Source organism: Oncorhynchus clarkii, unplaced genomic scaffold (assembly GCF_045791955.1).
Source record: "Oncorhynchus clarkii lewisi isolate Uvic-CL-2024 unplaced genomic scaffold, UVic_Ocla_1.0 unplaced_contig_2974_pilon_pilon, whole genome shotgun sequence".
Lineage (NCBI taxonomy): Eukaryota > Metazoa > Chordata > Actinopteri > Salmoniformes > Salmonidae > Oncorhynchus > Oncorhynchus clarkii.
The window spans coordinates 173,522-200,000 of NW_027257939.1; the positions used below are offsets into that span (position 1 = coordinate 173,522).

The window sequence follows — 26,479 nt, forward strand, 5'->3', positions numbered from 1 at the left end:
AGTAGATTTTTCTTTAATGTTTTCTAAGAGAATGCAACATTTCTATACAAACTACCAGGAAGAAAACGAGCGAGTGGATCATAGCACCATCTGCTGACCATTTATGGAATTGAGTTCGACTGGTGTGCCAAATTTAGTTTCGTAATACGGAGTGTTTTGACTGAGAAATTCCCGGGGGAAAAACTCACTTTAACATGTATTGCTGGCTCAAAACCTAATATATCCCTCAGCACCAACACACAGAGTGTAGAGGAAACACACAGAGCACAATCAGACACTACAAGCCCCTACAGAGCAATGAGAGAGACAGAGAGAGAGAGAGAGAGAACACACAGTACTGCAAGCCCCTACAGAGCAGAGCGAGAGAGAGGAAGAGAGAGAGAGAGAGACAGAGAGAGAGAACACACAGTATGCAAGCCCCTACAGAGCAGAGAGAGAGAGAGGAAGAGAGAGAGAGAGAGAGGTTGAGAGATGAGAGAGTAGCAGCGAGATGCAGAGAGAGGAAGAGGGAGAGGGCGAGAGAGAAACTGTGTGTATGTTAGATGATATAATGTGTCTATCTGTGCTGAACATATTTCCCCCAGGGTTCCCGAGGGCTCTCAGAGCCTGCTACTAGAACGCCATACAGGAAACAGAGGGCAGGCAGCACGGCCACAACCGGTCAGCGGTCACCACACTGTCCACAATGAATACTGATCAGACAAATAGTAGGGAGCCAACTGGTCAAAAGTAGTGCACTATAAAGGGAATATGGTGTGCAATTTGGGAAGCATCCCAGGGCTGGAGCATGGGGGGGTCAGGGAGAAAAGGGGTGCCTGAGGAGAAATGGTGGAGACACGGTCGACATCATCAGAGAAAACACTGATCACTTCAGGTTACGACCCCTCACGGTCAGGAGAACTGGTAGAGACACGGTCGACATCATCAGAGAAAACACTGATCACTTCAGGTTACGACCCCTCACGGTCAGGAGAACTGGTAGAGACACGGTCGACATCATCAGAGAAAACACTGATCACTTCAGGTTACGACCCCTCACGGTCAGGAGAACTGGTAGAGACACGGTCGACATCATCAGAGAAAACACTGATCACTTCAGGTTACGACCCCTCACGGTCAGGAGAACTGGTAGAGACACGGTTGACATCAGAGAAAACACTGATCACTTCAGACACAACCCTCCTTGTCTGTATTACCAGGAGTTATATTATATTAAAGGAGATACTCTGTCTGGACAACAGAACAGCCTAGAGATCCAACGGGAGGCGTTTTACATGCTCGACAGGAACACGAGGGTTAAGTGTTTTTTCACCGCGGGTATTCGAACCAGCAACCTTTCAGTTACTAGCCTAACGCGCTAATCTCTAAACTCCCTGCCGGCCTACCCAGAGAGAGCCCTGGTCAGCAGACTGAACTATGTCCAGCCAAGTCTAACCAGGGAACACAGTCTCCCTGCTGCTGCTGTAGTAATGAGGTGAGGAAATGACTGATGTGGGTATTTACGCTGTGCTCGTAGTACCCTGGTCCCAATGGCGACCCACCCTGTATAAATACAGGTAAAATACAAATAATTATCAGTATCTGTGATGGTACTGCATATGAGAGAGAGAGAGAGAGAGAGAGAGAGAGAGAGAGAGAGAGAGAGAGAGAGAGAGAGAGAGAGAGAGAGAGAGAGAGAGAGAGAGAGAGAGAGAGAGAGAGAGAGAGAGAGAGAGAGAGAGAGAGAGAGAGAGAGAGAGAGAGAGAGAGAGAGAGAGAGAGAGTGTGTTGTGCATGTTTGCAAATACTTCAAATGCTGACAACATGAATGTTGACCACATGCATCTACACTGTGTTTGTGTCGTTCAGCAGAGATGAGCATTCTGGGAGCACGGGAGAGAGGTCCATTAAAATAGTATCGTAAAAAACACTCTTCTAATGCAAACTACCATTAAATACACTTCTAATGCAAACTACCATTAAATACACTTCTAATGCAAACTACCATTAAATACACTTCTAATGCAAACTACCATTAAATACACTTCTAATGCAAACTACCATTAAATACACTTCTAATGCAAACTACCATTAAATACACTTCTAATGCAAACTACCATTAAATACACTTCTAATGCAAACTACCATTAAATACACTTCTAATGCAAACTACCATTAAATACACTTCTAATGCAAACTACCATTAAATACACTTCTAATGCAAACTACCATTAAGGCCTCCCGAGTGGCACAGCGGTCTAAGGCACTGCTGCGTTACTACAGATCCTGGTTTGGGACAAGACTGTAACTACCAATTGGATACGATGAAATTGGGGAGAAAAAAATAGCAAAAAAATAAAACATTTATAATAATATGATTAGTGTCTCCCGTTTTGGATCTTGAATCAATAAAACCACGAGGACATGGAGAACATTCTATGTGTGTACGTAAGACACTCATAATCTTGTTTATTTTACTCAGGGTTCATACACATTTTAACAGATGGAATTTCATGATTTCTCCATGCATTTTAACCACATTTCCATGACCAACAATTGGTGGCGTCTCTATGTACGTATAACAAAGTAAGGATAACGTGGTATCGACACTGGGAGGTTGCTCTCCTGATCCGACATACCATCTCCGGTATCTGTGCAAAGGCACTTAACCCACACAAAGTAGACTGCCTGTTAAGATACTGTATAAAACACATGTGGTCAAACCTCAGTCTGGAGAGTTATTGGGTGTTGCAGGCTTTTGATCAAGCCCTGCTCAAAGAGTGAATTTCTAAAATGTTTGTTAGATAAGGGGCTGGAATAAAAGCCTGCACACCCAGTATCTCTCCCGGAGGACAGTTGACCACCCAATATATCAAAGATGGTAGGCTACAAATGTTTTAATTAAGCTGAAGCAAACACACCATTTTCTCAGGACATTTACATCTATACACTACCGTTAAAATGTTTGGGGTCACTTAGAAATGTCCTTGTTTTTGAAAGAAAAGCACTTTCTTTTGTCCATTAAAATAACATCAAATTGGTCAGAAATACAGTGTAGACATTGTTAATGTTGTTAATATGGTAAAGGACTATTGTAGCTGGAAACGGCAGATTTTTTAATGGAATATCTACATAGGTGTACAGAGGCCCATTATAAGCAACCATCACTCCTGTGTCCCAATGGCACGTTGTTTTAGCTAATCCAAGTTTATAATTTTAAAAGGCTAATTGATCATTCGAAAACCCTTTTGCAATTATGTTAGCACAGCTGAAAACTGTTGTCCTGATTAAAGAAGCAATAAAACTGGCCTTCTTTAGACTAGTTGAGTATCTGGAGCATCAGCATTTGTGGGTTCGATTACAGGCTCAAAATGTCCAGAAACAAAGACCTTTCTTCTGAAACTCGTCAGTCTATTCTTGTTCTGAGAAATGAAGGCTATTTCATGTGAGAAATTCCCAAGAAACTGAAGATCTCGTACAACGCTGTGTACTACTCCCTTCACAGAACAGCGCAAACTGTCTCTAACCAGAATAGAAAGAGGAGTGTGAGGTCCCGGTGCACAACTGAGCAAGAGGACAAGTACATTGGAGTGTCTAGTTTGAGAAACAGACTCCTCACAAGTCCTCAAATGGCAGCTTCATTAAATAGTACCCACAAAGCACCAGTCTCAACGTCAACAGTGAAGAGGCGACTCTTGGATGCTGGCCTCCTAGACAGAGTTCCTCTGTCCAGTATCTGTGTTCTTTTGCCCATCTTAATCTTTTATTGTTATTGGCCAGTCTTAGATATGTCTTTTTCTTTGCTCTGTACTCTGTATCTAATGCGATTACACTTGTTCGGTAAGCCGAGTTCTAAATCAAAAACCGTGGATAGCTTGCAGCATTCGCACAAAACTGAACAACGAACCATAGCTGACTATAGGTGACTGGGAACATGGATGTGTACAAACAGACAAGCTATCCGTAAGGCAATCAAAGAGGAAAAACAACAGTACAGAGACATGGAAAACCAGGCAGTAGGCACACACCGACGCCTTATTCCCGGGCAAGCAAAAAACCTTTATCGCCCGTTTCGAGGGAAACTCAGAGCACCGTCACCCTTGCAAGGCTGCCCGCCCAGAGGGCATCTGTAGCCGCGTCCTCAGAATATGTGCTGACCAGCAGAGTGTTTACGGATATATTCAATCTCTCCCTATCCCAGTCTGTTGTCGCCATTTGCATCAAGAGGTCCACCATTGTTCATGTACTCTATAAAGCAAAGGTAACTGAACTAAATTACTCACTTCTGTCATCATATAAAGTACTTTGAGAGGCTAGTTAAGGATCATATGACCTCCACCTTACTTGACACCCTTGATGCACTCCAATTTGCATATCGTCCCAACAGATCCACAGATGATGCAATCTCAGTCGTACTCCACGCCGCCCTTTCCCACCTGGACAAAAGGAACACCTATGTGAGAATGCTATTCATTGACTACAGCACAGCGTTCAACACCATAGTACCCTCAAAGCTCATCACTAAGATAAGGAACCTGGGACTAAACACCTCCCTCTGCAACTGGATCCTGGACTTCCTGACGGGCTGCCCCCATGTGGTGAGGGTAGGTAGCAACACATCTGCCACGCTGGTCCTCAACACGGGGGCCCCTCAGGGGTGCGTGCTCAGTCCCCTCCTGTATTCCCTGTTCACCCACGACTGCATGGCCAAACACAACTCCAAACACAACTCCATCACCATCATTAAGTTTGCTGATGACACAACAGTGTTTGGCCTGTTCACCGACAACCATGAGACAGCCTATAGGGAGGAGGTCAGAGAACTGGCAGTGTGGTGCCAGGACAACAACCTCTTGCAAGACAAAGTAGCTGATCGTGGACTACGGGAAATGGCGGGCCGAACAGGCGCCCATTAACATCAACAGGGATGTAGTGGAGCGGGTCGAGAGTTTCAAGTTCCAAACACACCAAGACAGTCGTGAAGAGGGCACAACAAAATATTTTCCCCCTCAGGAGACTGAAAAGGTTTGGCATGGGTCCCCAGATCCTCAAAAAGCTCTACAGCTGCACTATCGAGAGCATCCGGTTCTGCCTGGAATGGCAACTGCTCAGCATCTGACCATAAGGCGCTACAGAGGGCAGTGCGTACGGCCCAGTACATCACTGGGGCCAGGCTTCCTGCCATCCAGGACCTATATAATAGGCGTGTCAGAGGAAAGCCCATAAAATTGTCAGAAACTCCAGTCACCCAAGTCATAGACTGTTTTCTCTGCTACCGGAGCGCCAAGTCTAGGACAAAAAGGCCCCTTAACAGCTTCTACCCCCAAGTCATAAGACTGCTGAACAATTAATCAAATGGCCACCGGACTATTTCCATTGACCCCCCCCCCCTCCATTTGTTTTGTTCCCCCCCCACCCACTGCTGCTACTCGCTGTTCATTAGCTATGTATCGGCACTTCACCCCTACCTACATGTACAAATGACCTCTAACCTGTACCCCCGCACACTGACTCGGTACCGGTACCCTCTGTATACAGCCACGTTATTGTTATGTTATTGTGTTACTTTTTATTATTTTTTACTTTAAAACTTTTTTGGGGCAGTATTTTCACGTCCGGATGAAAAGCGTTCCCAGAGTAAACTGCCTGCTACTCAGGCGCAGATGCTAGGATATGCATATCATCAGTAGTATCATCATGAGTAGTTCTGTGAATTGATGTGGCTCTCTGCAAAATCACCGGATGTTTTGGAACTACTGAACATAACAATGTAAACTGAGATTTTTGGATATAAATATGAACTTTATCGAACAAAACGTACATGTATTGTGTAACACGAAGTCCTATGAGTGTCATCTGATGAAGATCATCAAAGGTTAGTGATTAATTGTATCTCTATTTCTGCTTTTTGTGACTCCTCTCTTTGGCTGGAAAAATGGTTGTGTTTTTCTGTGACTAGGTGCTGATCTAACATAATCGTTTGGTGTGCTTTCGTCGTAAAGCCTTTTTGAAATCAGACACTGTGGTGGGATTTACAACAAGTTTATCTTTAAAATGGTGTATAATACTTGTATGTTTGAGGAATTTTAATTATGGGATGTCTGTTGTTTTGAAAATAGGCACCCTGCAATTTCACTGGCTGTTGTCGAGGTTACCGTCCCACTGGTACCAGAGAGGTTAATTTCTTTGGTAAATATTTTTTTTTTAACTCTTCTTGAACACTATTGGTTAAAGGCTTGTCAGTAAGCATTTCTACACATGTTGTATTCGGCGCATGTGACAAATAAAGTTTGATTTGATCATCAAGGACCTCTGCCAACCGAGCCACGGCCTGTTCACCCCACTACCATCTAAGGTGGAGACAGTACAGGTGGATCAAAGCTGGGGCCGAGAGACTGATAAACAGCTTCCACCACAGCTTCCACGCCATCAGACTAGCCGGCCTCCGCCCAGTACCCTGCCCTGAACTATAGTCACCACTAGCCGGCCTCCGCCCAGTACCCTGCCCTGAACTATAGTCACCACTAGCCAGCCCCCGCCCATTACCGTGCCCTTAACTTTAGTCACCACTAGCCGGCTACCACCCGATACTCAACCCTGTACCTTAGATAACCTATGCGAATCGGCATCCCTGTGTTTTGAGAGTTTGACAGACTCACGGTTTGAGCCAGAAAACCATATAACTGAAACGTAAAACAAAGTGCTGCACATAGAGAGTGTCCTCTCATTAATGGGACACATGTAGGTTGTTCTGGATGTGGACTCCAGCACTTCAACGACTATGAGCGTACAGTGCAGACCGTCAGTTTTCATTTGTGCCCAATAGAAATTAATGGTAAATAACGTAGTCATTTTGGAGTCATTTTTATTGTAAACAAGAATAGAATATGTTTTCTAAACACTTCTACATTAACCTAATACAATTTTTTGGTGCCAATGAACTGAACATCGCCAAATGCGTCAGTAAAAAAAACAACATTGCTCCTATTTTATGCAACCATGTTCATCCTAAACGTTTGGAACAAGTTCTCTTTCTCATCCGTACTGTTTTAGCTAACATATAAAATGGATTCTCTTGCAGATCGCTAAAATATACTACAGATTAGCATCACACTTCTTCAATCCAAACATTATGGTGACAAAGGGACCAAAGATGGTTTGGTCTGATTTATAAACTTGGGAACCAAGCTGGAGTTATCAGTTTGGCCCCATCACCTGGAAATACTATATCTTCAAGCCTAGAACAAAACCTCCAGGCTTCCATAACTGTCAATTTATTGACAAAACTAACGAATTTACAGGGGTCCGTTTGGGAGAAAAACTACTGAATTGTCCTCTGGATTAACAGACATTCTGGGGTAATAATGACATTATGAAATTCATTTCCAGAACTTTCCCAAAACTTTCTGTATTTGATAATTTTCCAAAACTATTTCACGCATGGAAACAAAATGTCATGACTTTTCCAGGATTATCATGCCGAACCCTTTATCATTGTGGGGACCAAACAATTGCTGATCAATAACACACCACATCAGTACTGTGCTGATCAATAACACACCACATCAGTATGGTGCTGATCAATAACACACCACATCAGTATGGTGCTGATCAATAACACACCACATCAGTATGGTGCTGATCAATAACACACCACATCAGTATGGTGCTGATCAATAACACACCACATCAGTATGGTGCTGATCAATAACACACCACATCAGTACGGTGCTGATCAATAACACACCACATCAGTACGGTGCTGATCAATAACACACCACATCAGTATGGTGCTGATCAATAACACACCACATCAGTACCACATCAGTATGGTGCTGATCAATAACACACCACATCAGTACCACATCAGTATGGTGCTGATCAATAACACACCACATCAGTACGGTGCTGATCAATAACACACCACATCTGTATGGTGCTGATCAATAACAGACAACATCAGTATGGTGCTGATCAATAACACACCACATCAGTACCACATCAGTATGGTGCTGATCAATAACACACCACATCAGTATGGTGCTGATCAATAATACACCACATCAGTATGGTGCTGATCAATAACACTCCACATCAGTACGGTGCTGATCAATAACACACCACATCAGTACGGTGCTGATCAATAACACACCACATCAGTATGGTGCTGATCAATAACACACATCAGTATGGTGCTGATCAATAACACACCACATCAGTACGGTGCTGATCAATAACACACCACATCAGTACGGTGCTGATCAATAACACACCACATCAGTATGGTGCTGATCAATAACACACCACATCAGTACCACATCAGTATGGTGCTGATCAATAACACACCACATCAGTACCACATCAGTATGGTGCTGATCAATAACACACCACATCAGTACCGCATCAGTATGGTGCTGATCAATAACACACCACATCAGTACCACATCAGTATGGTGCTGATCAATAACACACCACATCAGTACCACATCAGTATGGTGCTGATCAATAACACACCACATCAGTACGGTGCTGATCAATAACACACCACATCAGTATGGTGCTGATCAATAACAGACAACATCAGTATGGTGCTGATCAATAACACACCACATCAGTATGGTGTTGATCAATAACACACCACATCAGTACGGTGCTGATCAATAACACACCACATCAGTATGGTGCTGATCAATAACACACCACATCAGTATGTTGCTGATCAATAACACACCACATCAGTACGGTGCTGATCAATAACACACCACATAGGTATGGTGCTGATCAATAACACACCACAACAGTATGGTGTTGATCAATAACACACCACATCAGTACGGTGCTGATCAATAACACACCACATCAGTATGGTGCTGATCAATAACACACCACATCAGTACCACATCAGTATGGTGCTGATCAATAACACACCACATCAGTACCACATCAGTATGGTGCTGATCAATAACACACCACATCAGTACGGTGCTGATCAATAACACACCACATCAGTATGGTGCTGATCAATAACAGACAACATCAGTATGGTGCTGATCAATAACACACCACATCAGTACCACATCAGTATGGTGCTGATCAATAACACACCACATCAGTATGGTGCTGATCAATAATACACCACATCAGTATGGTGCTGATCAATAACACTCCACATCAGTACGGTGCTGATCAATAACACACCACATCAGTACGGTGCTGATCAATAACACACCACATCAGTATGGTGCTGATCAATAACACACATCAGTATGGTGCTGATCAATAACACACCACATCAGTACGGTGCTGATCAATAACACACCACATCAGTACGGTGCTGATCAATAACACACCACATCAGTATGGTGCTGATCAATAACACACCACATCAGTACCACATCAGTATGGTGCTGATCAATAACACACCACATCAGTATGGTGCTGATCAATAACACACCACATCAGAATGGTGCTGATCAATAACACACCACATCAGTATGGTGCTGATCAATAACACACCACATCAGTACGGTGCTGATCAATAACACACCACATCAGTATGGTGCTGATCAATAACACACCACATCAGTACGGTGCTGATCAATAACACACCACATCAGTACGGTGCTGATCAATAACACACCACATCAGTACCACATCAGTACGGTGATGATCAATAACACACCACATCAGTATGGTGCTGATCAATAACACACCACATCAGTATGGTGCTGATCAATAACACACCACATCAGTATGGTGCTGATCAATAACACACCACATCAGTACCACATCAGTATTGTGCTGATCAATAACACACCACATCAGTATGGTGCTGATCAATAACACACCACATCAGTATGGTGCTGATCAATAACACACCACATCAGTATGGTGCTGATCAATAACACACCACATCAGTAAGGTGCTGATCAATAACACACCACATCAGTATGGTGCTGATCAATAACACACCACATCAGTACGGTGCTGATCAATAACACACCACATCAGTACGGTGCTGATCAATAACACACCACATCAGTACCACATCAGTACGGTGATGATCAATAACACACCACATCAGTATGGTGCTGATCAATAACACACCACATCAGTATGGTGCTGATCAATAACACACCACATCAGTATGGTGCTGATCAATAACACACCACATCAGTACCACATCAGTATGGTGCTGATCAATAACACACCACATCAGTACCGCATCAGTATGGTGCTGATCAATAACACACCACATCAGTACCACATCAGTATGGTGCTGATCAATAACACACCACATCAGTACCACATCAGTATGGTGCTGATCAATAACACACCACATCAGTACGGTGCTGATCAATAACACACCACATCAGTATGGTGCTGATCAATAACAGACAACATCAGTATGGTGCTGATCAATAACACACCACATCAGTATGGTGCTGATCAATAACACACCACATCAGTATGGTGCTGATCAATAACACACCACATCAGTACGGTGCTGATCAATAACACACAACATCAGTACGGTGCTGATCAATAACACACCACATCAGTACGGTGCTGATCAATAACACACCACATCAGTACGGTGCTGATCAATAACACACCACATCAGTATGGTGCTGATCAATAACACACCACATCAGTACCACATCAGTATGGTGCTGATCAATAAAACACCACATCAGTACGGTGCTGATCAATAACACACCACATCAGTATGGTGCTGATCAATAACACACCACATCAGTATGGTGCTGATCAATAACACACCACATCAGTACGGTGCTGATCAATAACACACCACATCAGTATGGTGCTGATCAATAACACACCACATCAGTATGTTGCTGATCAATAACACACAACATCAGTACGGTGCTGATCAATAACACACCACATAGGTATGGTGCTGATCAATAACACACCACAACAGTATGGTGTTGATCAATAACACACCACATCAGTACGGTGCTGATCAATAACACACCACATCAGTATGGTGCTGATCAATAACACACCACATCAGTACCACATCAGTATGGTGCTGATCAATAACACACCACATCAGTACCACATCAGTATGGTGCTGATCAATAACACACCACATCAGTACGGTGCTGATCAATAACACACCACATCAGTATGGTGCTGATCAATAACAGACAACATCAGTATGGTGCTGATCAATAACACACCACATCAGTACCACATCAGTATGGTGCTGATCAATAACACACCACATCAGTATGGTGCTGATCAATAATACACCACATCAGTATGGTGCTGATCAATAACACTCCACATCAGTACGGTGCTGATCAATAACACACCACATCAGTACGGTGCTGATCAATAACACACCACATCAGTATGGTGCTGATCAATAACACACATCAGTATGGTGCTGATCAATAACACACCACATCAGTACGGTGCTGATCAATAACACACCACATCAGTACGGTGCTGATCAATAACACACCACATCAGTATGGTGCTGATCAATAACACACCACATCAGTACCACATCAGTATGGTGCTGATCAATAACACACCACATCAGTATGGTGCTGATCAATAACACACCACATCAGAATGGTGCTGATCAATAACACACCACATCAGTATGGTGCTGATCAATAACACACCACATCAGTACGGTGCTGATCAATAACACACCACATCAGTATGGTGCTGATCAATAACACACCACATCAGTACAGTGCTGATCAATAACACACCACATCAGTACGGTGCTGATCAATAACACACCACATCAGTACCACATCAGTACGGTGATGATCAATAACACACCACATCAGTATGGTGCTGATCAATAACACACCACATCAGTATGGTGCTGATCAATAACACACCACATCAGTATGGTGCTGATCAATAACACACCACATCAGTACCACATCAGTATGGTGCTGATCAATAACACACCACATCAGTATGGTGCTGATCAATAACACACCACATCAGTATGGTGCTGATCAATAACACACCACATCAGTATGGTGCTGATCAATAACACACCACATCAGTAAGGTGCTGATCAATAACACACCACATCAGTATGGTGCTGATCAATAACACACCACATCAGTACGGTGCTGATCAATAACACACCACATCAGTACGGTGCTGATCAATAACACACCACATCAGTACCACATCAGTACGGTGATGATCAATAACACACCACATCAGTATGGTGCTGATCAATAACACACCACATCAGTATGGTGCTGATCAATAACACACCACATCAGTATGGTGCTGATCAATAACACACCACATCAGTACCACATCAGTATGGTGCTGATCAATAACACACCACATCAGTACCGCATCAGTATGGTGCTGATCAATAACACACCACATCAGTACCACATCAGTATGGTGCTGATCAATAACACACCACATCAGTACCACATCAGTATGGTGCTGATCAATAACACACCACATCAGTACGGTGCTGATCAATAACACACCACATCAGTATGGTGCTGATCAATAACAGACAACATCAGTATGGTGCTGATCAATAACACACCACATCAGTATGGTGCTGATCAATAACACACCACATCAGTATGGTGCTGATCAATAACACACCACATCAGTACGGTGCTGATCAATAACACACAACATCAGTACGGTGCTGATCAATAACACACCACATCAGTATGGTGCTGATCAATAACACACAACATCAGTACGGTGCTGATCAATAACACACCACATCAGTACCACATCAGTACGGCGATGATCAATAACACACCACATCAGTATGGTGCTGATCAATAACACACCACATCAGTACCACATCAGTATGGTGCTGATCAATAACACACCACATCAGTACCGCATCAGTATGGTGCTGATCAATAACACACCACATCAGTACCACATCAGTATGGTGCTGATCAATAACACACCACATCAGTATGGTGCTGATCAATAACACACCACATCAGTACGGTGCTGATCAATAACACACCACATCAGTATGGTGCTGATCAATAACAGACAACATCAGTATGGTGCTGATCAATAACACACCACATCAGTATGGTGCTGATCAATAACACACCACATCAGTACGGTGCTGATCAATAACACACCACATCAGTACGGTGCTGATCAATAACACACAACATCAGTACGGTGCTGATCAATAACACACCACATCAGTATGGTGCTGATCAATAACACACATCAGTATGGTGCTGATCAATAACACACCACATCAGTACGGTGCTGATCAATAACACACCACATCAGTACGGTGCTGATCAATAACACACCACATCAGTATGGTGCTGATCAATAACACACCACATCAGTACCACATCAGTATGGTGCTGATCAATAAAACACCACATCAGTACGGTGCTGATCAATAACACACCACATCAGTATGGTGCTGATCAATAACACACCACATCAGTATGGTGCTGATCAATAACACACCACATCAGTACGGTGCTGATCAATAACACACCACATCAGTATGGTGCTGATCAATAACACACCACATCAGTATGTTGCTGATCAATAACACACAACATTGGTACGGTGCTGATCAATAACACACCACATCAGTACCACATCAGTACGGTGATGATCAATAACACACCACATCAGTATGGTGCTGATCAATAACACACCACATCAGTATGGTGCTGATCAATAACACACCACATCAGTATGGTGCTGATCAATAACACACCACATCAGTATGGTGCTGATCAATAACACACCACATCAGTACCACATCAGTATGGTGCTGATCAATAACACACCACATCAGTATGGTGCTGATCAATAACACACCACATCAGTATGGTGCTGATCAATAACACACCACATCAGTACCGCATCAGTATGGTGCTGATCAATAACACACCACATCAGTACCACATCAGTATGGTGCTAATCAATAACACACCACATCAGTACCACATCAGTATGGTGCTGATCAATAACACCACATTAGTACGGTGCTGATCAATAACACACCACATCAGTATGGTGCTGATCAATAACACACCACATCAGTATGGTGCTGATCAATAACACACCACATCAGTATGGTGCTGATCAATAACACACCACATCAGTACGGTGCTGATCAATAACACACAACATCAGTACCACATCAGTATGGTGCTGATCAATAACACACCACATCAGTACCACATCAGTACGGTGCTGATCAATAACACACCACATCCGTACGGTGCTGATCAATAACACACCACATCAGTATGGTGCTGATCAATAACAGACAACATCAGTATGGTGCTGATCAATAACACACCACATCAGTACCACATCAGTATGGTGCTGATCAATAACACACATCAGTATGGTGCTGATCAATAACACACCACATCAGTACGGTGCTGATCAATAACACACCACATCAGTATGGTGCTGATCAATAACACACCACATCAGTATGGTGCTGATCAATAACACACCACATCAGTATGGTGCTGATCAATAACACACCACATCAGTATGGTGCTGATCAATAACACACCACATCAGTACCACATCAGTACAGTGCTGATCAATAACACACCACATCCGTGCGGTGCTGATCAATAACACACCACATCAGTATGGTGCTGATCAATAACAGACAACATCTGTATGGTGCTGATCAATAACACACCACATCAGTACCACATCAGTATGGTGCTGATCAATAACACACATCAGTATGGTGCTTATCAATAACACACCACATCAGTACAGTGCTGATCAATAACACACCACATCAGTACGGTGCTGATCAATAACACACCACATCAGTACTGTGCTGATCAATAACACACCACATCAGTATGGTGCTGATCAATAACACACCACATCAGTATGGTGCTGATCAATAACACACCACATCAGTACGGTGCTGATCAATAACACACCACATCAGTATGGTGCTGATCAATAACACACCACATCAGTACGGTGCTGATCAATAACACACCACATCAGTATGGTGCAGATCAATAACACACAACATCAGTATGGTGCTGATCAATAACACACCACATCAGTACGGTGCTGATCAATAACACACCACATCAGTACGGTGCTGATCAATAACACACCACATCAGTACGGTGCTGATCAATAACACACCACATCAGTACGGTGCTGATCAATAACACACCACATCAGTACCACATCAGTACGGTGATGATCAATAACACACCACATCAGTATGGTGCTGATCAATAACACACCACATCAGTATGGTGCTGATCAATAACACACCACATCAGTACAATGCTGATCAATAACACACCACATCAGTATGGTGCTGATCAATAACACACCACATCAGTACGGTGCTGATCAATAACACACCACATCAGTACGGTGCTGATCAATAACACACCACATCAGTATGGTGCTGATCAATAACACAACACATCAGTATGGTGCTGATCAATAACACACCACATCAGTATGGTGCTGATCAATAACACACCACATCAGTACCACATCAGTATGGTGCTGATCAATAACACACCACATCAGTATGGTGCTGATCAATAACACACCACATCAGTATGGTGCTGATCAATAACACACCACATCAGTACCGCATCAGTATGGTGCTGATCAATAACACACCACATCAGTACCACATCAGTATGGTGCTGATCAATAACACACCACATCAGTACCACATCAGTATGGTGCTGATCAATAACACCACATTAGTACGGTGCTGATCAATAACACACCACATCAGTACGGTGCTGATCAATAACACACCACATCAGTATGGTGCTGATCAATAACACACCACATCAGTATGGTGCTGATCAATAACACACCACATCAGTACGGTGCTGATCAATAACACACCACATCAGTATGGTGCTGATCAATAACACACCACATCAGTACCACATCAGTATGGTGCTGATCAATAACACACTACATAAGTACCACATCAGTACGGTGCTGATCAATAACACACCACATCCGTACGGTGCTGATCAATAACACACCACATCAGTATGGTGCTGATCAATAACAGACAACATCAGTATGGTGCTGATCAATAACACACCACATCAGTACCACATCAGTATGGTGCTGATCAATAACACACATCAGTATGGTGCTGATCAATAACACACCACATCAGTACGGTGCTGATCAATAACACACCACATCAGTATGGTGCTGATCAATAACACACCACATCAGTATGGTGCTGATCAATAACACACCACATCAGTATGGTGCTGATCAATAACACACCACATCAGTACCACATCAGTACAGTGCTGATCAATAACACACCACATCCGTACGGTGCTGATCAATAACACACCACATCAGTATGGTGCTGATCAATAACAGACAACATCTGTATGGTGCTGATCAATAACACACCACATCAGTACCACATCAGTATGGTGCTGATCAATAACACACCACATCAGTACAGTGCTGATCAATAACACACCACATCAGTACGGTGCTGATCAATAACACACCACATCAGTACTGTGCTGATCAATAACACACCACATCAGTATGGTGCTGATCAATAACACACCACATCAGTATGGTGCTGATCAATAACACACCACATCAGTACGGTGCTGATCAATAACACACCACATCAGTATGGTGCTGATCAATAACACACCACATCAGTACGGTGCTGATCAATAACACACCACATCAGTATGGTGCAGATCAATAACACACAACATCAGTATGGTGCTGATCAATAACACACCACATCAGTACGGTGCTGATCAATAACACACCACATCAGTACGGTGCTGATCAATAACACACCACATCAGTACGGTGCTGATCAATAACACACCACATCAGTACCACATCAGTACGGTGATGATCAATAACACACCACATCAGTATGGTGCTGATCAATAACACACCACATCAGTATGGTGCTGATCAATAACACACCACATCAGTACAATGCTGATCAATAACACACCACATCAGTATGGTGCTGATCAATAACACACCACATCAGTACGGTGCTGATCAATAACACACCACATCAGTACGGTGCTGATCAATAACACACCATATCAGTACGGTGCTGATCAATAACACAACACATCAGTATGGTGCTGATCAATAACACACCACATCAGTATGGTGCTGATCAATAACACACCACATCAGTACCACATCAGTATGGTGCTGATCAATAACACACCACATCAGTACGGTGCTGATCAATAACACACCACATCAGTACGGTGCTGATCAATAACACACCACATCAGTACCACATCAGTACGGTGATGATCAATAACACACCACATCAGTATGGTGCTGATCAATAACACACCACATCAGTACGGTGCTGATCAATAACACACCACATCAGTATGGTGCTGATCAATAACACACCACATCAGTACCACATCAGTATGGTGCTGATCAATAACACACCACATCAGTATGGTGCTGATCAATAACAGACAACATCAGTATGGTGCTGATCAATAACACACCACATCAGTACCATATCAGTATGGTGCTGATCAATAACACACCACATCAGTACCACATCAGTACGGTGCTGATCAATAACACACCACATCAGTATGGTGCTGATCAATAACACACCACATCAGTATGGTGCTGATCAATAACACACCACATCAGTACGGTGCTGATCAATAACACACCACATCAGTACCACATCAGTACGGTGAGGATCAATAACACACCACATCAGTATGGTGCTGATCAATAACACACCACATCAGTACGGTGCTGATCAATAACACACCACATCAGTACCACATCAGTACGGTGCTGATCAATAACACACCACATCAGTATGGTGCTGATCAATAACACACCACATCAGTACCACATCAGTATGGTGCTGATCAATAACACACCACATCAGTATGGTGCTGATCAATAACAGACAACATCAGTATGGTGCTGATCAATAACACACCACATCAGTACCATATCAGTATGGTGCTGATCAATAACACACCACATCAGTACCACATCAGTACGGTGCTGATCAATAACACACCACATCAGTATGGTGCTGATCAATAACACACCACATCAGTACGGTGCTGATCAATAACACACCACATCAGTATGGTGCTGATCAATAACACACCACATCAGTACGGTGCTGATCAATAACACACCACATCAGTACCACATCAGTACGGTGCTGATCAATAACACACCACATCAGTACGGTGCTGATCAATAACACACCACATCAGTACGGTGCTGATCAATAACACACCACATCAGTACCACATCAGTATGGTGCTGATCAATAACACACCACATCAGTACCACATCAGTATGGTGCTGATCAATAACACACCACATCAGTACTATTACATTCACACAGAGACAACTGCCTGACACAAACACAATCCCATTTCCTGTTTTCCTTCAGGTAGACTTCCCGAGGTGTTAGGGTGAGCTGTGTGTGGTTGTGTTTGTTGACAGTTCAATGAATGGTTCTCTGCAGTAATGTCTGCTGCAGTGGTACAGCGGTTTGGCATCAACATCTCCATAGCTACACATACTGTGGTGGTGGGCTGAAGGCATCCACAGTAACAGAGAGAGGAGTGGTACTAAATGGGAGTGACCTCAGGGAAAATGAGGAGGAGAGGGAGGAAGAGGAAAGGGAGAAAGTGGAGAGAGGAAGTGTAGAGAGGAGGAGGGAGGAACAGGGGGGAGAGAAAGTGAAGAGAGGAAGTGTAGAGAGAGGAGGAGGAGGGAGGAGGAGGAAGTGGAGAGAGGAAGTAGAGAGAGGAGGAGGGAGGAGGAGGAAGTGGAGAGAGGAACTTGAGAGAAGAAGAGGAGGAAGGAAGAGGAGGGAGAGAAAGTGGAGAGTAGGTGTAGAGAGGAGGAGGAGGAGGAGGAGGAGGGAGGAAGAGGAAGTGGAAAGAAGAGGAAGAGGAGGGAGGGGAAAGAGGAAGAGGAGAGAGGAAGAGGGAGGAGGAGGAAGTGGAGAGAGGAGGAGCAAGGAAGAGGAGGGAGGAGGAATAAATGGAGGAAGAGGATGATGAGAAAGAAGATGAGGAAGAGGAAAGACAAGGAGGACGAGGAAGGATCACCAAGGATGAGGAAGAGGAAGATGATGATGACGAGGAAGATGATGAGGAAGAATGAGGAGGAAGGAGAAGTGGGAAGAGGAAGATGATGATGAGGAAGGATGATGAGGAAGAGGAGGGTGAGGAGGAATGATGAGTGGGAAGAGGAGGATGATGAGGAAGGATGATGAGGAGGATGAGGAGGAAGGATCAGGAGGAAAGAGGAGTGGGAAGGGTAAGATAATGATGAGGAAGGATGACGAGGAAGAGGAGGATGATGAGGAAGGATGAGGAGGAGGAAGAGGAGCTCACCTGAAAAACGTGACGAAGAACTGCACCAGATCCATGAAGTTACTGTGCTGAGAGAAGGCAATCTGAGGAGAGAGAGACAGACAAACTGGCTATAATTGGCATGACTGCATTCAATGTGTGTGTCTGTGTCTGTACGTGAGTGTGTGCGTGTGAGTGTGTGTGCATGTGAGTGTGTGTGCGTGTCTGTGTGCGTGCGTGTGTCTGTGTGTGTGTCTGTCTGTCTGTCTGTGTGTGCGTCTGTGAGTGTGTGAGTGTGTGCGTGCCTGTGAGTGTATGTTCTTGAGACCTTGTAAACACACACACACACAGACAGACAGACAGACAGACAGACAGACAGACAGACAGACAGACAGACAGACACACCACACACACACACACACACACACACACACACAGGGGGACATGTAGTGTAATGTCCACAGGAACATGATGCTAAACTGTAGACTGTAGACAAACCAAACTAACACAGCAACATGATGCTAAACTGTAGACTGTAGACAAACCAAACTAACACAGCAACATGATGCTAAACTGTAGACTATAGACAAACCAAACTAACACAGCAACATGATGCTAAACTGTAGACAAACCAAACTAACACAGCAACATGATGCTAAACTGTAGACTGTAGACAAACCAAACTAACACAGCAACATGATGCTAAACTGTAGACTATAGACAAACCAAACTAACACAGCAACATGATGCTAAACTGTAGACAAACCAAACTAACACAGCAACATGATACTAAACTGTAGACAAACCAAACTAACACAGCAACATGATGCTAAACTGTTGACTAACCAAACTAACACAGCAACATGATGCTAAACTGTAGACTATAGACAAACCAAACTAACACAGCAACATGATGCTAAACTGTAGACAAACCAAACTAACACAGCAACATGATGCTAAACTGTAAACTATAGACAAACCAAACTAACACAGCAACATGATGCTAAACTGTAGACTATAGACAAACCAAACTAACACAGCAACATGATACTAAACTGTAGACAAACCAAACTAACACAGCAACATGATGCTAAACTGTAGACTATAGACAAACCAAACTAACACAGCAACATGATGCTAAACTGTAGACTGTAGACAAACCAAACTAACACAGCAACATGATACTAAACTGTAGACAAACCAAACTAACACAGCAACATGATGCTAAAATGTAGACTAACCAAACTAACACGGCAACATGATGCTAAACTGTAGACTATAGACAAACCAAACTAACACAGCAACATGATGCTAAACTGTAGACTGTAGACAAACCAAACTAACACAGCAACATGATGCTAAACTGTAGACTATAGACAAACCAAACTAACACAGCAACATGATGCTAAACTGTAGACTATAGACAAACCAAACTAACACAGCAACATGATGCTAAACTGTAGAGTATAGACAAACCAAACTAACACAGCAACATGATGCTAAACTGTAGACTGTAGACAAACCAAACTAACACAGCAACATGATGCTAAACTGTAGACAAACCAAACTAACACAGCAACATGATGCTAAACTGTAGACTATAGACAAACCAAACTAACACAGCAACATGATGCTAAACTGTAGACTATAGACAAACCAAACTAACACAGCAACATGATGCTAAACTGTAGACAAACCAAACTAACACAGCAACATGATGCTAAACTGTAGACTATAGACAAACCAAACTAACACAGCAACATGATGCTAAACTGTAGACTATAGACAAACCAAACTAACACAGCAACATGATGCTAAACTGTAGACAAACCAAACTAACACAGCAACATGATGCTAAACTGTAGACTATAGACAAACCAAACTAACACAGCAACATGATGCTAAACTGTAAACTATAGACAAACCAAACTAACACAGCAACATGATGCTAAACTGTAGACTATAGACAAACCAAACTAACACAGCAACATGATGCTAAACTGTAGAGTATAGACAAACCAAACTAACACAGCAACATGATGCTAAACTGTAGACTATAGACAAACCAAACTAACACAGCAACATGATGCTAAACTGTAGACTATAGACAAACCAAACTAACACAGCAACATGATGCTAAACTGTAAACTATAGACAAACCAAACTAACACAGCAACATGATGCTAAACTGTAGACTATAGACAAACCAAACTAACACAGCAACATGATGCTAAGAAGAGCTGTACTAATGACAGCCAGACCCTGGTCTCCAGGCTGGTAGAAGAGCTGTACTAATGACAGCCAGACCCTGGTCTCCAGGCTGGTAGAAGAGCTGTACTAATGACAGCCAGACCCTGGTCTCCAGGCTGGTAGAAGGATGTTGGAGCTGACCCTCTGCTAGTGGCCTCCATTTTGACCAGGGCCATTAGGGAATAGAGGGCCATGAGCTGAGCCCAAAACTAGGACAACACTGCCCCTCTATGGTGGAGGAGTGTTACTACAATACCGCAGTGTTTCATTGGCGACACATCTCCTCCCACCTCTGTGACCCATCTCCTCCCACCTCTGTGACCCATCTCCTCCCACCTCTGTGACCCATCTCCTCCCACCTCTGTGACCCATCCCCTCCCACCTCTGTGACCCATCCCCTCCCACCTCTGTGACCCATCCCCTCCCACCTCTGTGACCCATCTCCTCCCACCTCTGTGACCCATCTCCTCCCACCTCTGTGACCCATCTCCTCCCACCTCTGTGACCCATCTCCTCCCACCTCTGTGTTGTGCCGTCGTGATGTGTAGTCGTGATGTGTCGTCGTGTTGTGTTGTCGTGATGTGTCGTCGTGTTGTGATGTGTAGTCGTGATGTGTTGTGATGTGTCGTCGTGATGTGTAGTCGTGATGTGTAGTCGTGTTGTGTCGTCGTGATGTGTCGTTGTGATGTGTCGTCGTGATGTGATGTGTCGTCGTGTGTTGTAGTCACGATGTGTAGTCGTGATGTGTAGTCGTGATGTGTTGTGTCGTCGTGATGTGTAGTCGTGTTATGTAGTCGTGATATGTAGTCGTGATGTTGTGATGTGTCGTCGTGATGTGTCGTCGTGTTGTGTCGTCGTGATGTGTAGTCGTGATGTGTCGTTGTGATGTTGTGATGTGTAGTCGTGTTGTGTAGTCGTGATGTGTAGTCGTGATGTTGTGATGTGTCGTCGTGATGTGTCGTCGTGTTGTGTAGTCGTGATGTGTAGTCGTGATGTGTCGTTGTGATGTTGTGATGTGTAGTCGTGTTGTGTAGTCGTGATGTGTAGTCGTGATGTGTAGTCGTGATGTGTCGTCGTAATGTGTAGTCGTGATGTGTTGTTTTGATGTGTCGTCGTGATGTGTCGTTGTGATGTTGTGATGTGTAGTCGTGTTGTGTAGTCGTGTTGTGTTGTGTAGTCGTGATGTGTCGTCGTGATGTTGTGATGTGTAGTCGTGTTGTGTTGTGTTGTTGTGATGTGTCGTCTATGTCCCTCTAAACCTATAGTCCACTCCACTCACTGGGTAAACCTACAGTCTATACTCCACTCACTGGGTAAACCTATAGTCCACTCCACTCACTGGGTAAACCTATAGTCCACTCCACTCCACTCACTGGGTAAACCTACAGTCTATACTCTACTCACTGGGTAAACCTATAGTCCACTCCACTCACTGGGTAAACCTATAGTCCACTCCAATCCACTCACTGGGTAAACCTATAGTACACTCCACTCCACTCACTGGGTAAATCTATAGTCCACTCCACTCCACTCACTGGGTAAATCTATAGTCCACTCCACTCACTGGGTAAACCTATAGTCCACTCCACTCCACTCACTGGGTAAATCTATAGTCCACTCCACTCACTGGGTAAACCTATAGTCTACTCCACTCACTGGGTAAACCTATAGTCCACTCCACTCACTGGGTAAACGTATAGTCCACTCCACTCACTGGGTAAACCTATAGTCCACTCCACTCACTGGGTAAACCTATAGTCCACTCCACTCACTGGGTAAACATACAGTCCACTCCACTCACTGGGTAAACATACAGTCTACTCCACTCACTGGGTAAACCTATAGTCCACTCCACTCACTGGGTAAACCTATAGTCCACTCCACTCACTGGGTAAACCTATAGTCTACTCCACTCACTGGGTAAACCTATAGTCCACTCCACTCACTGGGTAAACCTACAGTCTATACTCCACTCACTGGGTAAACCTACAGTCTATACTCTACTCACTGGGTAAACCTATAGTCCACTCCACTCACTGGGTAAACCTACAGTCCACTCCACTCCACTCACTGGGTAAACCTATAGTCCACTCCACTCACTGGGTAAACCTATAGTCCACTCCACTCACTGGGTAAACCTATAGTCCACTCCACTCACTGGGTAAACCTATAGTCCACTCCACTCACTGGGTAAACCTATAGTCCACTCCACTCACTGGGTAAACCTACAGTCTACTCCACTCACTGGGTAAACCTATAGTCCACTCCACTCACTGGGTAAACCTATAGTCCACTCCACTCACTGGGTAAACCTACAGTCCACTCCACTCACTGGGTAAACCTACAGTCTACTCCACTCACTGGGTAAACCTATAGTCCACTCCACTCCACTCACTGGGTAAACCTATAGTCTACTCCACTCACTGGGTAAACCTATAGTCCACTCCACTCACTGGGTAAACCTATAGTCCACTCCACTCACTGGGTAAACCTATAGTCCACTCCACTCACTGGGTAAACCTATAGTCCACTCTACTCCACTCACTGGGTAAACCTATAGTCCACTCCACTCACTGGGTAAACCTATAGTCTACTCCACTCACTGGGTAAACCTATAGTACACTCCACTCACTGGGTAAACCTACAGTCTACTCCACTCACTGGGTAAACCTACAGTCTACTCCACTCACTGGGTAAACCTATAGTCCACTCCACTCCACTCACTGGGTAAACCTATAGTCCACTCCACTCACTGGGTAAACCTATAGTCCACTCCACTCACTGGGTAAACCTACAGTCTACTCCACTCACTGGGTAAACCTATAGTCCACTCCACTCCACTCACTGGGTAAACCTATAGTCCACTCCACTCACTGGGTAAACCTATAGTTCACTCCACTCACTGGGTAAACCTACAGTCTACTCCACTCACTGGGTAAACCTATAGTCCACTCCACTCACTGGGTAAACCTATAGTCCACTCCACTCCACTCACTGGGTAAACCTATAGTCTACTCCACTCACTGGGTAAACCTACAGTCCACTCCACTCCACTCACTGGGTAAACCTATAGTACACTCCACTCACTGGGTAAACCTACAGTCCACTCCACTCCACTCACTGGGTAAACCTATAGTCCACTCCACTCACTGGGTAAACCTACAGTCTACTCCACTCACTGGGTAAACCTATAGTCTACTCCACTCACTGGGTAAACCTACAGTCTACTCCACTCACTGGGTAAACCTACAGTCTACTCCACTCACTGGGTAAACCTATAGTCCACTCCACTCACTGGGTAAACATATAGTCTACTCCACTCACTGGGTAAACCTACAGTCTACTCCACTCACTGGGTAAACCTATAGTCCACTCCACTCACTGGGTATCTACTCCACTCACTGGGTAAACCTACAGTCTACTCCACTTCTGTCCCCAACCAAGGAGGGCCTACAGCAGCACCTAGATCTTCTGCACAGATTCTGACAGACCTGGGCCCTGACAGTTAATCTCAGTAAGACCAAAATAATGGTGTTCCAAAAAAGGTCCAGTCACCAGGACCACAAATACAAATTCCATCTAGACACTGTTGCCCTAGAGCACACAAAAAACTATACATACCTCGGCCTAAACATCAGCGCCACAGGTAACTTCCACAAAGCTGTGAACGATCTGAGAGACAAGGCAAGAAGGGCCTTCTATGCCATCAAATGGAACATAAAATTCAACATAACAATTAGGATTTGGCTAAAAATACTTGAATCAGTTATAGAGCCCATTGCCCTTTATGGTTGTGAGGTCTGGGGTCCGCTCACCAACCAAGACTTCACAAAATGGGACAAACACCAAATTGAGACTCCGCATGCAGAATTCTGCTAAAATATCCTCCGTGTACAACGTAGAACACCAAATAATGCATGCAGTGCAGAATTAGGCCGATACCCACTAATGATCAAAATCCAGAAAAGAGCCGTTAAATTCTACAACCACCTAAAAGGAAGCGATTCCCAAACCTTCCATAACAAAGCCATAACCTACAGAGAGATGAACCTGGACTAGAATGCTATTTGGCCCTAAACAGAGAGTACACAGCAGCAGAATACCTGACCACTGTGACTGACCCAAACTTAAGGAAAGCTTTGACTATGTACAGACTCAGTGAGCATAGCCTTGCTATTGAGAAAGGCCGCCGTAGGCAGACATGGCTCTCATGAGAAGACAGGCAATGTGCTCACTGCCCACAAAATGAGGTGGAAACTGAGCTGCACTTCCTAACCTCCTGCCCAATGTATGACCATATTAGAGAGACATATTTCCCTCAGATTACACAGATCCACAAAGAATTCGAAAACAAATCCAATTTTGAAAAACTCCCATATCTACTGGGTGAAATACCACAGTGTGACATCACAGCAGCAAGATTTGTGACCTGTTGCCACGAGAAAAGGGCAACCAGTGAAGAACAAACACCATTGTAAATACAACCCATATTTATGCTTATTTATTTTCCTTTTTGTACTTTAACTATTTGCACATCGTTAAAACACTGTATATATATATATAATATGACATTTGAAATGTCTTTATGTTTTGGAACTTCTGTATGTGTAATGTTTACTGTTCATTTCTATTGTTTATTTCACTTTTGTATATTATCTACTTCACGTGCTTTGGCAATGTTAACACATGTTTCCCATGCTAATAAAGACATTTGGGGTGGGGGGGAGGGAGAGAGAGAGATGAATAGGGAGTGTGGGATAGAGAGAGAGACAGAGTGAGAGAGAGAGAGAGAGAGAGAGAGAGAGAGAGAGAGAGAGAGAGAGAGAGAGATGAAAGATGAGAGATAGAGA

At 43.8% G+C, this 26,479-nt stretch overlaps 1 protein-coding gene across 4 annotated transcripts in view; it reads right to left on the reverse strand.

Moving 5' to 3' along the window:
* The window catches only part of LOC139394117 (attractin-like), a 252,717-nt gene that overhangs the window by 54,908 nt on the left and 171,330 nt on the right, over positions 1 to 26,479 (reverse strand). For all 4 annotated transcript variants that reach the window (XM_071142146.1, XM_071142145.1, XM_071142147.1 and 1 more), the window contains exon 25: positions 19,422 to 19,483. In XM_071142146.1, coding sequence (XP_070998247.1) covers positions 19,422 to 19,483 — 62 coding nt within the window. The remainder of the gene's footprint in view (positions 1 to 19,421; positions 19,484 to 26,479) is intronic.